Here is a 16,387-nt window from a genome sequence, read left to right on the forward strand (position 1 = left end):
CGTGAGCAGGGGTGGCGCGGCATCCCCGTTAGGGGAGGGTTCCCTGGGCAAAGGGAGGAGGCACCGAGTGCGTGGGGCGGCGGAGACACGCCTGCCCCGCTCACATCTGCACTCCGCGGCCGGTGGCCTCCCTCGAGGGACACGGGAGCCAGGGCGCCCTGCGGGGACGGGTCGGGCGCGGGGCTCCGGCGCCCGGGCGCCCCCAGCGGGTTCCCGGAGGCTCCCGGTGCGCCCAGGCTTCGGCGCGGGAGCGAGCGTGCGCGCCGGCGGGCGGAGAGCGGCGAGGCGGCCGGAGGTGGGAGGCTGGAGCGGAGGACGCGGCGGCGGCGGCGGCGGCAGCGCCCGGGGCAGTGGCTGCAGCCCTGGCGGCGCGGAGCGCGGTGCGCAGCGGGCAGCGCTGCCAGTCCCGTCCGCCTATCTCCGGCCGCTCCGACACCCCCTCCTCCCGGCCCCCTATCTGGCGAGGAGGCCGACGACTAAGCTTCGGGAGCAACTCCCTAAAAAAAGCCGCATTGGAGGAGCCTGGCCGCAGGACCCCTCCTCCCGGGCGCCCCCCACCCCACCCCTCGCCTCCCTCTCCCGCCTCCCCCGCCCCCCCTCCCGTCCCCCCTGCCTCTCCGCCCTCCCCGCCCCCCCCTGCTCCCGGGCGCCCGCCTCCCTCCTTCTCGGACTGTCTCCCGACTCGCCCGCTGAGAGCCCTTTCTGATCGCGAGCGGTGGTGGCGGAGCCGAGGCGGCCGCACGGGACCTGCAGTCGCCGGGATTCCCTCCAGGTGACGATGCTCTGGTTCTCCGCCGTCAGGGCTCTGGCTGAGCGTCCCCGCCGGCGCTCGCCCGGGATTACCTGCTGCGTCTTGCTGCTGCTCAATTGCTCGGGGGTCCCCATGTCTCTGGCTTCCTCCTTCTTGACAGGTAGGGGAGGGGGCTGGAGGGACCGGCCTCCCGGGCGCCGGCTGGGTACCTGGGAGAGGAGGCGCTGGCGCGCCCGGGGATGGAGGGTTCGGAGCGAGCACCTAGGCGCCTGCCCCTCTCTGGCTGGTGGGGATGAAGCGAAGCCCGCGGGGTTAAGGGGTGGGAGGCAGTGAGTAGGTTAAGGGCGGAGAGGATGCTGACATCAATAGAGTGATAGAAATTCTTCCATCTGAATGGAAGAAACCCCTTGATTTGTTTTTAATATCCCCCTCAACCCTTATTTTGACCTACTCGCCCCGGTACAAGTAAGGGAAAGTGCGCACCGTCTTTCACACATCCTTCTTTCTGACCCTCTAAGGTTCCAGTATATCTCGTGTTAGGAGTGCGTTTTACAGCACCCGCTCTTCAGACCTTGAATTTAGAGAAACGACCCTATTTTAAAAGGGTAATAATAGCGGGATATAGTAATTACATGCTTCCCGGCAGGTGAGGGCCTCAACTGCTATTCTGAAGGACATACTTTACTGACACCTGGTGCAGAAAAGAAAATATTGAGTCAATTTCTAAGAGAAGAGGAAAGATGATGTGATTTCAAATCAAGACAATAAGAGGCAGATTCATAGAAAGGCCTTTTCATTGACGCGGTCCTGAATGTTGTTCAAATTTAAAATCTACCCGAATGGCCAATTTGAATTTATTTGTCACATGGGGGTGTGTGTTCAGTTGAAATGCCTGCATAAAGGAGGGGTATTATTAAAGATCCCATGAATTGTGCTTAATCCCTATGGCTACAGTACTTTAAAAAAAAAAAAAAACCTGTTCAAATAAAACTATTTAGGATAGATTTTTTTTAAGAGGGGTGGAATTATATTTATTTCTGGTGAGTTTGATCATTTTAAAACTCATTAGGAATTTCTGAAATTTGGGTAGTCATTTCAAAAAGCATTAGTGTAAAAATTTTAAATTTTGTAATAATGCCAATAAGCTAAGTTTAAAATATTTTTTTTTTTCTCTTCATTTCAGGTTCTGTTGCAAAATGTGAAAATGAAGGTGAAGTCCTGCAGATCCCGTTTATCACAGACAACCCCTGTATAATGTGCGTCTGCTTGGTAAGTAGGGAGGGCAAGTCATGGGAAGCCAGCCAATTGCTCCCTCTGACCAGGGAACCCATTCAATGTAATTATATAACCAGATCTTAAACATGGTTTTTGTTCATTAGAAAACTGCGCATAGCTGGAGAATGGAGTTCAGTTGAATTTCTGAGTTTTATGGACTTTGGTAATTTCTATGTCATCTGGCTGGGAATTCTTCTCTTTGACCTCATCTTTACAGAAGTAACTTTAAGGATGGACTTTGTATGGCATTGTCTCGGTGACAATTGCCATCTGCACTGTCTGCTCCCAGGAATGGCCGTTGCCATCAAATTGCAGGCGCCATCAAACTTGCTGCCTTGATTCTGTCATCTGAGCTCAGTGTGAAAATGGCGAGATAACATGTAGGTATCTTACCAGTGATAAGGTGCGTGACAAGGGGATAGAGAAGTGACAGTTACAAAAGGCAAACGTGAGGACAAGATGTAACCTGGGATTTCTTGGCCTGTTAGAGCCTAAACTCTCAAAAAACCGTCCTGATATTTTGGATTTGGAAACATGAGTCAGGAAGGACGTTGGCTTCTTAATAGAGAATGACGCTTGGCTGTCAGCTTCTTCGTTAACCCTGGCAGTGGCAGTAGATTTAAAAAAAAAAAAAGAATTTGTTTCAATTTATTTTAGCTTAATAGTTAATGATAAGAACTAGTAAGTAACCACATGGGGGAGATTAAGTTATAGGAATAGGAATCTCTGAGATGAAATGTAGACTCACAAAGAGCAGCGTTTTTGTCTAAGGGAGTGTTACCTGCCAATCACTCTTGGCAAGCCTGGATGAAAAGCTACACACCACAAAACCCTGTTGGAAATGCACGAAGGCGGCAGTGCGAAACTGCAAAGAGAGAGGTGAAGGTCTGTGATCAGATCAGCGTTCTGCAGGGAACTGGCGAAGGGGTTCTTCTCTGTGTAGGTGGGAGCCAAGCCATCTGGGTTTAAGCTACCCAAACTTTTTCATGACGAGAGATGAGGTCAATGTTGCGAAATGATAAGTGGGTGAAGGTGCGTGCCTGGATCAAATGATGATCAGGTTCTGCTCACGAAGGGAACCAGCAGAATCAGAGGTGACCATGCCTTTCCCCGCCCGGGAAGAGAAACATTGCTGCCTTGATAGGGAAGGGCTCCGAGAGGCAAGCTCTTCAGATTTTGTGTTTGTGAGCTGCCCTTCATGATCTTTCACTAAATGACCTGTTGGAAAGAAGCTCTGCATTTGAATTTTGACGCAGTTATATATTTACAAATGCAGTGTGTGTGTGTGTGTGTGTGGGGGGGGGGATATGACTTTCCTTTCATTTTCACTTATCTTGATATTGTGAGTGAATTATTTTATCTTAATCTCCTTATAGGAAATTACCCCGGCGAACATGTAAATGTGCTAGGAGCGCTGAGCACATGTGAAAATATTGTTTTTCTCCTCCCCGATATTACTGTGCTTAAAGTGTAAATGGGCCGCTTGGGTTTTGCACAAGGTTCCCAAATTCCATTATGAAAAATTTCCCACAGAGCGTTCCCCTTCTTGGGACCACACCCTGGCGGGAAGAAGTTCTTTCTCTCAAAGTGCGGCCTTACTGATCATCTGATCAGGGCTACAATCCTGCCCTTTGAGAGTAAGGAGTGACTCAGAAGAGAGAGAAAAAAAAAATGCATCTGCTGGTAATCCAGTGAAAATCATGTATATTTCAGAAAAGTATTGATTAAGCTTAGAAGGATAGCAGGTCTATGTATGTCTTGAAGTAACATTCGGAGGTATCTGCCTTGGTGGAATTCTTCTGAAATGTGCTCAGTGGGAACTCTGGCGCCCCAACTCAAGTTACTCAGAAGATGTCTCGGAGCCTCTCCCTAGCAAAGGCTCAGTCACGTGCTCTGTGGCCCGTGCATGGGTTTGGGGTCCTGGGCCCCAAGTTATCATAGTCATTATTGCTTCCTAAACATTTGTAATGACTTGATAAAATGGAGTAAGAATAGCCGGTTGGCGTGGCTCTGTGGTTGAGCATCGACCCATGAGCCAGGAGGTCTTGGTTTGATTCCCAGTCAGGGCACATGCCCGGGTTTGCAGGCTCGATCCCCAGTGGGGGACATGCAGGAGGCAGCTGATCAATGATGCTCTCTCATTATTGATGTTTCTCTTTCTCTCTCCCTCTCCCTTCCTCTCTGACATCAATAAAAATATATTTCAAAAATATTGAGTAAGAATAGATGGATGACCAGATCTCTATTTGTATACGCTCTTGTAACTTTCCACTGCAGCCCATGGATGTCGGAGTGGTCCCCACTGCCACGAGGCTGCTTAGCATTTTGATACCTAGGGTTTTGATATATTTCACAGATGGATAATATTAGCGGTAGCAGCTAATACTTATGAGCCACTTTATTTGTGGCGCTTATCTACGTCTGCATTATTTCACTGAATCCTCTGAAAAATCTGTTGGGAGCCTTTACCCCCATTTTACAGATGAGGAAACTGAGGTCAGCGAAGTTAAAGGCATATTTTAGCAAATATCGGAGCTGGAACTCATGGTTTTCCTCTGCCTCCAAGGCAGCGGTTCTCAACCTGTGGGTCGCGACCCCTTTAGAAGTCCAACGACCCTTTCACAGGGGTCGCCTAAGACCATCCTGCGTATCAGATATTTACATGACGATTCATAACAGTAGCAACATGACAGTGATGAAGTAGCAACGAAAATAGTTTTATGGTTGGGTCACAACATGAGGAACTGTATTTAAAGGGCCAGGAGGTTGAGAACCACTGCTCCAAGGCACATGCCTACTAGCAAGTGAAACAGGCTCTTTGCTGAGTGGACACGTGGAAGAGCGAGGAGAAGGTGGAAAGACCGTCCACTTACTTTACTACTTGGCGTCGCTTTGAGTTATTTTGTTTTTTTCTTTGGAGTCTCTCAGGAGCCCGCTTAGCTAACATTTGTTAATCAGATTAGATGAAAGGAAAGTCTCGTTAGGAGGTCGGCTGACCTGTGGGGAGCTCTGGTTGTGAGCTGGTTTTGTGTACGTATGTTAAGAGGGTATGTAATAGTCAAAACTGTACTTTGGATAAAGAAAATAGTCATATTTAGTTTGTGTTGGTCCAGCCTTTTGGCAGAAAGGCACCTAAGACTGAACATAAGCTCATATCTTATTTCATAACATGTATTAAAAAAAAAAAAAAAGCTAACCTCAACGTATGCTTAAAAAAGACGTAAAATGTTACAGTTGGGAGGAAATAGGTGGCACAAAGTCCTGCATATAATTACGCTTTAAAAGCTTGAAAAACCCCACAAAATCAACTTGGCCTGATTTAAACTTTTAAGCTCCGAAATGTTTCAAAGGCGGAATGAGCTCATTTCTGTGGGAATTCTGAGGATGACAGCGAGGGCAGTGGCCCCGGCGAGCAGAACCGGAGAATTTTCTTCTCGTTTAGCCTCGCCTGCATGGCCCCCAGCACCTTGCCAGAACCAGCCGGGGTCCAAGAATAACCTGTTTGTTAGCTGGTGATGGCTATCGCTTTAAAGCGTGTGGGACAAAAAGCTTGGGTGCCTCTGTTCGAGGGGGAAGGTGAGAAGTCGGCCCCTGGCCTGAAATCTGGGGGAGCAGGAGGCAGTTTAGGGTGAAAGCTGCAAAGTGTTCCATTGTTTAGTTAGGAAGCAAAGCAGGGCTGCTCACCGCCTTACAAAATGGTCTTGTAAGAGGCGCAGGAAGGCGGGCCCAGACTCACTGCTGGTGTGTGTGAGTTTCTTTGCCCCGTTCTTGCTAGAATTATTTTCCCATGATGTCTGGGGAAGCAAATCAGTGCTGTCCCTGAGGCCCAGCCCACCGGAGCCAGACGCATCCAGACCAGGAGTGTAAAGCAATTGCCTGGCTCTTTCGGGCGTCCCCAAAGCCACCCAGTGGCCCTGAGAAGTGGGGTCCTCCGACTTCTCACCCCTTTTCCTAAAGGGAGCAGAGAGGGCGTGGCCCAAGCCGGTGCCTTCGGCCCAGTCCTGGAAACCCGACACAGCTTCGGAGGCCGGGACTCCGAAAACCAGAAGTCAGCCAGAGAGCTTAGTTTGGCAGACATTTTGTTCAGCGAAAAACATTATTCCGAGGTTTAAATTCTCTCTTTTAAATCCAATGGTGCCATGTTGAAGTGGACCTTCTGCCCATGAAAAGCAACGTGAAATTCGGTGTCACACAAAGCCCCCCCCCTGCCCCCCCCCCCGCCCCCCGCCTCCCTTGGAGCCCAGCAAGCGGTGAAAACACAGGAGACTTTGTCTGCTGTCTTCCACTTCTTAATCACAGAAGTCTTCCATCACCGAACAAGTAGCTACCAGCATCTTGGGTTCTCTTGGGGGCCTTATCTCTATAAAATCCTCATGTATTTTTATTGTTCAAATTAACTGGCTAGAGAAAAGATATCTATTATCTGAACAAGTGTTAGGCACATGTTTGGGAATGAGAGAGATAACATTGCATCAGGATTCAATTCGTGTGAGTGTGCATGTGTGTGTGAGAGAGAGGGGGAAAGGAGTTGGGGTGCAGATAGGCAGAGAGGAAGAGAGAGAGAGAGAGAGCTAGAGAGATAAAGGAATCCAGATGTGTTCAGAAAGATACAGCACTTAATATAAGCACATATACATAGGTTGCAGTAATTTTTCGAAAATTGCTTTGTATCATTTTTAGACTGCATTCTCACTAAGGAAGTGATCAGGATTCCTCCCCTTCCTTCCTTCCTTCCTTCCTTCCTTCCTTCCTTCCTTCCTTCCTTCCTTCCTTCCTTCCGTAGAAAGTGTTGTGACCAATTGCCTTTCCATGGAACAAGGTATTCAATAGAACAGTTTCAGGGAAAGGTAATTAGTTTGTGGCATTGTGTTGGCCAATTCACCAACACCAGCTCTGAGGCCATTGTTTTTACCGATGCCTTATTGAGGCTCAGAGAGCAGAGCAAATGTCCTGTGGTCACACAGTTACTAAGAGACTGACTGGGATGTGAAGCCGGTGCCTTCCCCACTAAACCAGTTCGCTGCTTAAACATGTTGAAAAATACCTCCAGCGACTTCAGAGTGGTTTTGACCTCCGCAGAGCTGACCTGGGTGCTCTCCGGGGGCTTTTAGAGCGGTCTGGTCTCATAGTTCATATTGTGTGTGGAACTGGGAGTTCCCTTTCAAAGGAAGACACAGTCCAGGTAGCTTTTGGTGGGCATCATGTCATTTTCGCCAAGGGCTTTGGCTCCGGCACCAGCTAGGCCTAGATTCAAATTTTGGCTCTGTCACTTACTGGTGGTGAATTTGGGGAAGTCACCTCACCTTTCGAAGCCTCAGTTTCCTCGTCTGGACAGTGGGGTGGATAGCAGTGCTGAGCCCACAGGCTGCCGTGAGGATTAAATGAGATAGAGCATCTAAGGCCCGGCATACAGTGTCTCTCACGATGACGCTCTTGCCTCAGTTCTCATTTCCTCACCTGGAACAGGCTGCAGAGCCTCATCAGAAAAGGGAAAAAAGGGGAGCTGGTGGAGAGGAGACGGAGGGATGAGGATGCCAAGCCCACCCACCGTGAGGCATGACCGGGGCTAAGTCGGTAACAATTAGCGGGGTTTCTGTCTCTCCAGGCTTGGACGGGGCCGCGCCCCGCTGCTTCCTAATTGGTCAGCGGTCTGTGGGCCCGGGGATAAGTTTTCCTCTTGTTCTCCATTAAGCACTAAAAAGAAACTTTCCATGGCAGAGGGGCCTCACTTTTCTGCGGAGTATTTACATCTCGGGGCCTGTGGGGTCACCTTCACTTGTACTTTTGTTGGCAGCGGGGTAGGGTTGGGACCCAGGAGCGCTGTAATTCTGGAAAAACTGCCGAGTGGTCTGGCATCGCGGGGATTTTCCTGGCCCGCCTGGTGGAAGGCCCTCCATCCAGACCCCGGTGGGTTTTGCTGCCTAACGCACGTGCTCCCCGGCCCGGCCCCACCCCATTGGAAACACCCTTTCATTTTGTTTGGCGACACCCGCTCTTTCCAGCGCACATCCGCAATCAACTGCGTTCTGCGATTCGCCTGCAGGAAATTCTGTGAGACACTAACATGGGGCGGACCCGGTGCTGGGAAAAGCCAGGCCAGGCAACACCATGGCGAGTGAAGGCGATCAGTAACAATCCGCTGAATAAATACAGGGATCAGTTTTTCACACCCTCTTCCACGGGACTTCTGTCCGACCGCCTGCATATGGACTCCTTTGTGCCATAAAAGAATAGAAATAACACCACCTTTCGTGGCACCGGGGGGTCAAGTGTGCTTGTTGAACTTAGCCAAGTCCAGCCAATGAGCTGGGTGTGTATTTTAAGACCTCTTGATTTTCAGCTCTAATTCTATAAAACAGCACTCAAGGCACTCGGGATCGCAGGTTATAAACTCCATAATATTATTCTTTCTTCCTTCTCTCCACACTCGGTTCTCCCCTTCCATTTCATGTTATTATTCTTAGCCTGCGCTGTGTTGGAAGCATTGTGCCGCGTGGGCACCTTGGGGAGGCCCAGGCCAACAGGACGGATTCTTGCTTGTAGCCGAATGGGGGAGACAGACACAGGCATAATACGTCTTACAGGAGCGACCCAGCCGCAGGCGCTCAGGGACTTGTAGATGCATTCTGACTGGGTCACCCAGGGCCTGGAGGGCGGGGGGCGGGGGTCCTGACAAGGCCCCTTTGGGGGAAAGGCACAGAGAAGTACATGTGTGAGACCCATAGGAATGGCGGAGTGCCCTGCACCCAAAGCTCTGATGGAGCCCGAGTCAAAAGCTTGGTGGGCGCCGGTGAGGGGAGAATCGTGAGTGCCGTAACAAGGACATTAGTTCCGCTCGTTAATCGGGGGAGCCACTTAATATGTTGTGCAGTCATATGATCCAATAAGATGTGTTTTATGCCCGGCCGGGATGGCTCAGTGGTTGAGCATCGACCTATGAACCAGGAGGTCATGGTTTGATTCCCGGTCTGGGCACATGCCTGGGTTGCAGGCTCCATCCTCAGTGGGGGGCATGCAGGAGGCAGCTGATCAATGATTCTCTCTCCCTCTCTGAAATCAATAAAAAAAAAATTTTTTTAAAAGTTGTGTTTTACGTGAGCTCCTCTGGGTGCTTTTATGGGGGGTGTTCAGAGTGTGCAGGGGCTGGAGCTGGGTTAGGGCGTCCAGGAGTGAGCAGTGGTCAGGTGGAGCAGATGGGCAGCAGGAATGGGAAGCAGGCTTTGGGGTAAACCATTGGGGCTCACCCTTCTGAATGTCTTTGAGCACCTTTTAGTTCTAGAATATTTGGATCAAAAGGCTCTAAACCAGCCGTGGGCAAACTACGGCCCGCGGGCCGGATCCGGCCCGTTTGAAATGAATAAAACTAAAAAAAAAAAAGACCGTACCCTTTTATGTAATGATGTTCACTTTGAATTTATATTAGTTCACACAAACACTCCATCCATGCTTTTGTTCCGGCCCTCCGGTCCAGTTTAAGAACCCATTGTGGCCCTCGAGTCAAAAAGTTTGCCCACCCCTGCTTTAAACCATGCCCAGCAAGACACGGCAGTTAGCCTGCAGCAGCCACCACAGTGGAGCCAGGAGTCTCTGGAGCAGGACGCTGCTACCTGGTTGGTTTACTTCCCAGAGCTCACTCTAAAAATTCTATTTCGGGTGCCAGCTCTCACTTCTTACTCACAGTGACAACCTGCTGTACACGACCCATTTGGCCAATTATGTATTACCATGATTGCATTCTCAGTGTTAGCCAAATTTTATGCAGTAATTGGAATTGGGTGGCTCACTATAGAAAGGGGTACCAGTATGCTAGGACCCCTACGCTTGCACAGGAGTTTTGGAGCCCAAGTTGATAGCACTTGGCAATAAAATAGATAGTAGAGGTGAGAGAGAGGGCGATTGAAGGGAGTTTTGAGACTCACCAATGTATTTTTTCCCCCTCCATACTTTAAAAATTATTTTTACTGCTTTCAGAGAGGAAGGGAGAGGGGGAGAGAGAGAGAAACATCAATGATGAGAGAGAATCATTGCTTGGCTGCCTCCCGCAGACCCCACACTGGGGATTGAGCCTGCAACCCGGGCATGTGCCCTGACCAGGAGTTGAACTGTGACCTCGTGGTTCATAGGTCGATAATCAACCACTGAGCCACACTGGCCAGGCATTTAGCCAATGTTATAGCCAATGTAGGAAGAGAAGAGACCAGGATGTGGGTGGGTGGCGATAGATTTAGACTTGATGAGTTGGACTGCGTAGACCTTCCAAGTAGAAAGCCGAGGAAATGTGGATCTTGGTCTCAGTAGAGAAACCAGGACTAGAAACCACCAATTTGTTACCTGTCTGCAATGAAATAAACTTCAAGACTTTGGGGATAAATGACTTGTCTTGGGAAGGGGTCTAAACTGAGATGTCAAGAAATGAGCTTAAGCCGAAACTGGTTTGGCTCAGTGGATAGAGCGTCGGCTTGCGGACTGAAAGGTCCCAGGTTCGATTCCGGTCAAGGGCATGTACCTGGGTTGCGGGCACATCCCCAGTCGGAGATGTGCAGGAGGCAGCTGATCGATGTTTCTCTCTCATCGATGTTTCTAACTCTCTATCTCTCTCCCTTCCTCTCTGTAAAAAATCAATAAAATATATTAAAAAAAAAGAAGAAAGAAATGAGCTTAATATAGTAATGAGGAGAAGGGTTATATTTAAGAGCATAGAAAAGGGAGAAACCCATGGAAGAGGTTGAAAAGTGGTTATGGAAGAAAGAGGAGAACCACATAGAAGATGTTTGAAGAAGAGGCAGTCCAGTAGTATTAATGATTGCAGAGTTAGACGGAAGATTCTGGAAGAATATGAAAGAAGGACTTCTCACCGTCTCGGATCATTTGGAATAGGCAGTAATGGTGCCCACCTCCCTCGTACCTGCTGCACATTTGCCCATGAATTGAGTTGTTGGTAGATGGAATTTGACAGAAATCCAAAACTTAAGGCTGGTGTAGGGATTTTGAAAATTGAGTGCAAAAATCACAGGTTTTCCAAACCTGGATTTGAAAAGACCTTAGAAAAAGGGACTAAATACCACATGAAAATTTTAAAGGTACCAAAACAGAACTAATTTCATGGATAAAACTAATATACTTTTGCAAATGTCTTCGGAATGTTTCTGTCGTTAAGTGCAAAGTGGACAAGGCCACACTGAGGCATCTTTTTTTATTATGAAAAAAAGCAACAATATAAAAGAGGCTAATATAAAAACTTACCATTGTAAACTTTCAAGTTTGCTCTATTAAACTGTTAATGGTGCTTTTAAAATATTATGATATAATTTGATCTTCAAGAAAAATATTTCCCCTTTCCACTGAATTTTTAATGCCCGTTTTATTATTGAAGTACAGCCACGGCGTGCTGTCTGAAATTATGGATTCACCTCTCATCTGGGCTGCCTGGTAGCTGTGCACCACCAAGCAGGTGCCTTGCTCTCTCTGAGACTTAGTTGTGAGGACCGGGCAGGCCACAGTGGGGTGTGTGCCCTTCAGCTTCATCTCTGAGGAGGAATAACATTGCAGACCATGGCTGTTGGCAGTCGCAATGGACAGAAGGGCTGTATATGGGTTGAATCTGCTGATGTCTGTGAAAGCCCTTTGTAAGCAGTGTAAGTGGCATTATTAAGAACAAGAACTTAAATAGAAGAAAATGAACGCTAGGCCATAAACCAGTTTTTAGTACATCATTTCAATATATATTTTTTAGATTTTGGGTGAGTTGCCTAATATTCTTGTATCTCGGCATCTTTATTTTCATCATAGGGCTTTTGTCAGATTTGTAAGTCAAAACAGGTAAAAAATTCTTAAATCAACGTCTGGCACATGGTGGGCACCTCAGAAATGACAGCTGCCGCCACCACCTAAATGCTGTGCAATTACTGTCTAGAGCAGTGGTTCCCAACCTTCCTAATGCTGCGACCCTTTAATACAGTTCCTCATGTGGTGGTGACCCCCAACCATAAAATTATTTTTGTTGCTACTTCATAACTGTAGTTTTGCTACTGTTATGAATCGTGATATAAATATCTGATATGCAGGATGTATTTTCATTGTTACAAATTGAACATAATTAAAGCATAGTGATTAATCACAAAAACAATATGTAATTATATATGTCTTTTCCGATGGTCTTAGGCGACCCCTGTGAAAGGGTCGTTCGACCCCCAAAGGGGTCGCGACCCACAGGTTGAGAACCGCTGGTCTAGAAGGTACTTCTAAGAAGTGATGCAATGCACTGTTCTTGCTACAGTTTATTGTCAACTCCATGAACATGTGTTTACTTGGAATTTCTGTTCGCATCCACAATGGAACTGCAGTGAGGGGGCAGCTAGCCTTTCTGGGAAACCCTGGCCGTACCTGGCGCTTAGCAAGATGGGTCGCTCCTCCATTTTTATTTAAAAACCGGCGCATCTGCTTGGCTGGTGTCCACCTGTGGACAGCTAATCACAGGGTTGCATTTCTTTTTAAATATGTTTTTGTTTATTGATTTAGAGAGAGGAAGAGAGAGAGAAACATCCATTAGCTGCCTCCTGCACGCCCGCTACTAGGGACCAAACCCGAACCCTGGGCATGTGCCCTGACCGGGAATTGAACCTGTGACCGTTTGGTGCACGGGACGACGCCCAACCAATTGAGCCACGCCAGCCAGGGCCGCAGTGTTGCTTTTGCAGTGAGGGCCAGCTGTCGTCCTCTGGCACTGAGTCAGGAAGTGACAGGTGAGCGGCAAAGAAGTAAAACTAATTCCTGAGTGGGCCCACCGAGCCCGGTACCGTGAGTCCTCCCCACTTTGGAGTGTGCGGAGTCCCGCTATGGGACTGACCAGGTCACTCGCGCGTCCCCGCCGTGTGGGCCTCACAGCGTGGCTCCTGATGGCTGATGGGACCGGATTTGGACCTGTGGACCTGTCGGATGCACACTGCTTTGTGTGTTGGTGATCAGAGGATCCGGCAGCTCCTCTGAGAGTCTGCGTCGTCTTCTCTCCATCTGTGGCATGGTTACTTGGGTGAATTCCTGCCTGAAAAGAGGAGGCCCTCAAGTCTACGAACCTCGTCCCGTCCTGTCTGCGAGTCCCATAGCTGCGGCGAGAGGTCCGCAACCTTGGACTTGAGTGGGAGTCGGGCCGGAGTTTCCTGTTTATAGTTTGCCTTGTTAACACTTGGGAGAGCTCCCCCCAGCATGGGACTCCAAGTTCCCAAACACGACTCTCCCAGGAAGCTTGTCACAGGAGGTCAACCTCCGCCCTAAAAGGCATCCTAAGGAATCATTACAAAAACACATTCCCCCCTCCCCCGCCTATAAACGGATTGTACTCACATTTGAAAATTTAGAGTCATATAGACACCCAGACCTGCTTTTCTTGGCGACCAGAGGAACATTCCCCCTGACAGAAATAGCAGCGATGCAGGCGACGGTGCGGGCACCTGGGATCCTCACTCCTGCTCTCAGAAGTCACAATGAAAAATGCCTCCGGTCCCTGGAGCTGCGTCCCCCCCGTCCAGCGAGGCTGACTCCGCAACCTGGACACAGCCTCGTGTTTATGTTCGGGTTTGGATGGTAGCTCCCTTGGCTTCTGGGAGCTGCTCTGTGGAAAATTATGTTTTTCTTTTAAGGACAAAGGCCTTATTGTATGTGCATGTCGTGTAGCATAATGAGGTGTTTTTTTTTTAATGTTAGGTCAGGGGTGGTACTAACCCAGGCCTGCCAGATGAGAAAGGCAGAGGTCTTTGCCCTGAATGGCGAGTTAAGGTTTCGCGCAGGTAGCTCAACGAGAGGAAAGCAGAGCGGGGACAAGTGGCATCTTCACTGGCCAGAGCATGTCCCCAGGTGACTTGCTTTGATGGAATAACCATAAACGAAGGCAGGAGAGGACCTGCAACCCGAGAGATGGCCCCCAGACACTTGGAACAGAATGACAGTGACGATAGAAATCACCGAGATTATAGCGTCACGTTTGCACTTACAACAGCACACGTTTCCAAACAGCTCCTGCGCTCTTGGTCAAGTCATTAGATGTGGCCGGATGTGCTCTCATGGCTGCTAAGGCCGCTGGGCGCAGGCGGATCCTTTTCTCAGACCCTGTGCGGTGGGCCTCTGGCGGGGCTGCTGGCCTCCTGGCCGCGCCCATCCCGGGAGACTGTTGCCAGCAGAGAAGCCCAGAAAGGAACTGGAGCACTAGGAGGCCCAGGCCTGTTCTAACATTTCTTCGGGCCTCCGTGAGAGGCGTTTTTAGCATATATATATGTTTTTATTAATTTCAGAGAGAAAGGGAGAGGGAAAGAGAGATAGAAACATCATCAGATGAGAGAGAATCATTGATCGGCTGCCTCCTGCACGCCCCTACTGGGGATCGAGCCCGCGACCCAGGCATGTGCCCTTGACCAGAATTGAACCAGGGACCCTTCAGTCCACAGGCCAATGATCCAAACCGGCTAGGGCCGTTTTTAGCTTTTTTATCTTCATTTCTTTTCCTCCTTCTCCATAAACATTTTGTTTGTTTGTTTTGTTTTAACCTAACTTCCTAGGTTTCTCTTCGAGGCAGATCTGTGGATGGCAGCAATAATTAAGGCTCCTTTGGCCTCACATTGATTTCATTTGATGAGCAAAGAAATGGCATTTTTATTCTGTTTTCCCCCCTTTTTAAAAAAATAAACTTACCTTTATTGTTGAAAGGAGTTCAGATGTCCCTTTTTTCTCCCACATTGTCTCTCCACCCTGCTCGGCATTTTCCTTCTTTTCCGTGTTATCTTCAGAATTTATTACTTAAAAAGTCCTGGGCCTTCCTAGTCCATATGATGCTCTAATGCAGCGGTTCTCAACCTGTGGGTCGCGACCCCTTTGGCGGTCGAACGACCCTTTCACAGGGGTCGCCGAAGACCACCCTGCATATCAGATATTTACATGACGATTCATAACAGTAGCAGCATTACAGTTATGAAGTAGCAACGGAAATAATTTTATGGTTGGGCCATAACATGAGGAGCTGTATTAAAGGGCCAGAAGGTTGAGAACCGCTGCAATGGGACAGCGGCTGGAGCGGAGCTGTGGCAGGTGCCCCCTCGGCCCCCTGAGCCTGTGTGTGGCCAGGGTCCCAGGAGCCCGACCCTTCTGCTCCATAAAGCCTCGCTGTGCTGTGTTTGCCTCGCTCTGTCGCTCTGTCCCTTTACTTCTCAGAAATTCACAAATTCTCGTGGCCTGCAGGGTCCTCCTGCTTTGGGGGTTGTAGTGTGAGAGCAGTAGATGGGGACACTCACAGAGCAGTGCTTCCTGGGCTCCGGGGGACACTCATTTCCCGACTGAGAGGACATGGAAGATCAATCAGACGTTTTCCCACGTGAGAGCTGCTGTGCCAAACCAGTTTGCTTCCCGCCAGGACCTGCGCTCATGACCCTGGCGGGGTCGGGGGAGCCGCCTATTAGAACTGAGATGCGGCAGCTTCTGTTTTCCAGCCCGTGTGAACAATGGTTCCTGTGCCAGTGGGACCCGCCAGAGGCCAACTCTGAGTCCATTAGTGCACAGGTGGCCGCCGGGGTAGAAATCCCTTTCCTCTGGTGACCTAAGTTAGAATTCAGGGAGGAGCTGGATGGCCGAGAAGGGCCAGGAGCCTGCCCTTTTGTGATCTGGCTGGTCCTCATCCTCCATGCTGGGATGAGCTGGGATGAGCTGGGATGAACCGAGATGAGCTGGGATGAGCCGGGATGAGCCGGGATGAGCTGGGATGTGCTGGGATGAGCCGGGATGAGCTGGGATGAGCTGGGATGAGCCGGGATGAGCCGGGATGAGCTGGGATGAACCGGGATGAGCTGGGACGAGTTGGGATGTGCTGGGTGAGCCGGGATGAGCCGGGATGAGCCGGGATGAGCTGGAATGAGCCGGGATGAGCTGGGATGAACCGGGATGTGCTGGGTGAGCCGGGATGAGCCGGGATGAGCCAGGATGAGCTGGGATGAGCCGGGATGAGCAGGGATGAGCAGGGATGAGCTGGAATGAGTTGGGATGAGCTGGGATGTGCTGGGATGGACCCAGATGTACTGGGGGTGCAGGTGCCAGAGGGCAGCTGTTTCCTTCTGTGAATGCCAGTGTATGGGGGGAAGGAGCTGGGATTTATTACAGAATGTGATGTGGGTTTTTTTCTGTAAATCTTACCGTGGACAAGGACAAAGGGAAGTGTGCTGAGAGGACTCTGGACACGAGTTCAGGTTTTGGTGTTCTGCTGAAGCATAGGGACTTTCCATCGCCGGTGCTGACCTGCAGAATCAGCAGTTCCTCCTGTGGTTCACCCTGAGAGCGCTTTGAGCACCTGGAGACTTTTTCTGAGGGAGGAAGTCATCCGTCAGG

At 49.6% G+C, this 16,387-nt stretch overlaps 1 protein-coding gene across 2 annotated transcripts in view; it reads left to right on the top strand.

The window, feature by feature from the left end:
* The first annotated feature begins 319 nt into the window (after nt 1–319).
* BMPER (BMP binding endothelial regulator) overlaps nt 320–16,387 on the top strand; it is a 205,420-nt gene continuing 189,352 nt past the window's right edge. For both annotated transcript variants that reach the window (XM_081102095.1, XM_081102096.1), the window contains exons 1-2: nt 320–911; nt 1,935–2,020. In XM_081102095.1, coding sequence (XP_080958221.1) covers nt 779–911; nt 1,935–2,020 — 219 coding nt within the window. In that variant the 5' untranslated portion in view covers nt 320–778. The remainder of the gene's footprint in view (nt 912–1,934; nt 2,021–16,387) is intronic.

The sequence above is a fragment of the Myotis nattereri genome (assembly GCF_964212035.1).
Source record: "Myotis nattereri genome assembly, chromosome: 11".
NCBI classification, from domain to species: domain Eukaryota; kingdom Metazoa; phylum Chordata; class Mammalia; order Chiroptera; family Vespertilionidae; genus Myotis; species Myotis nattereri.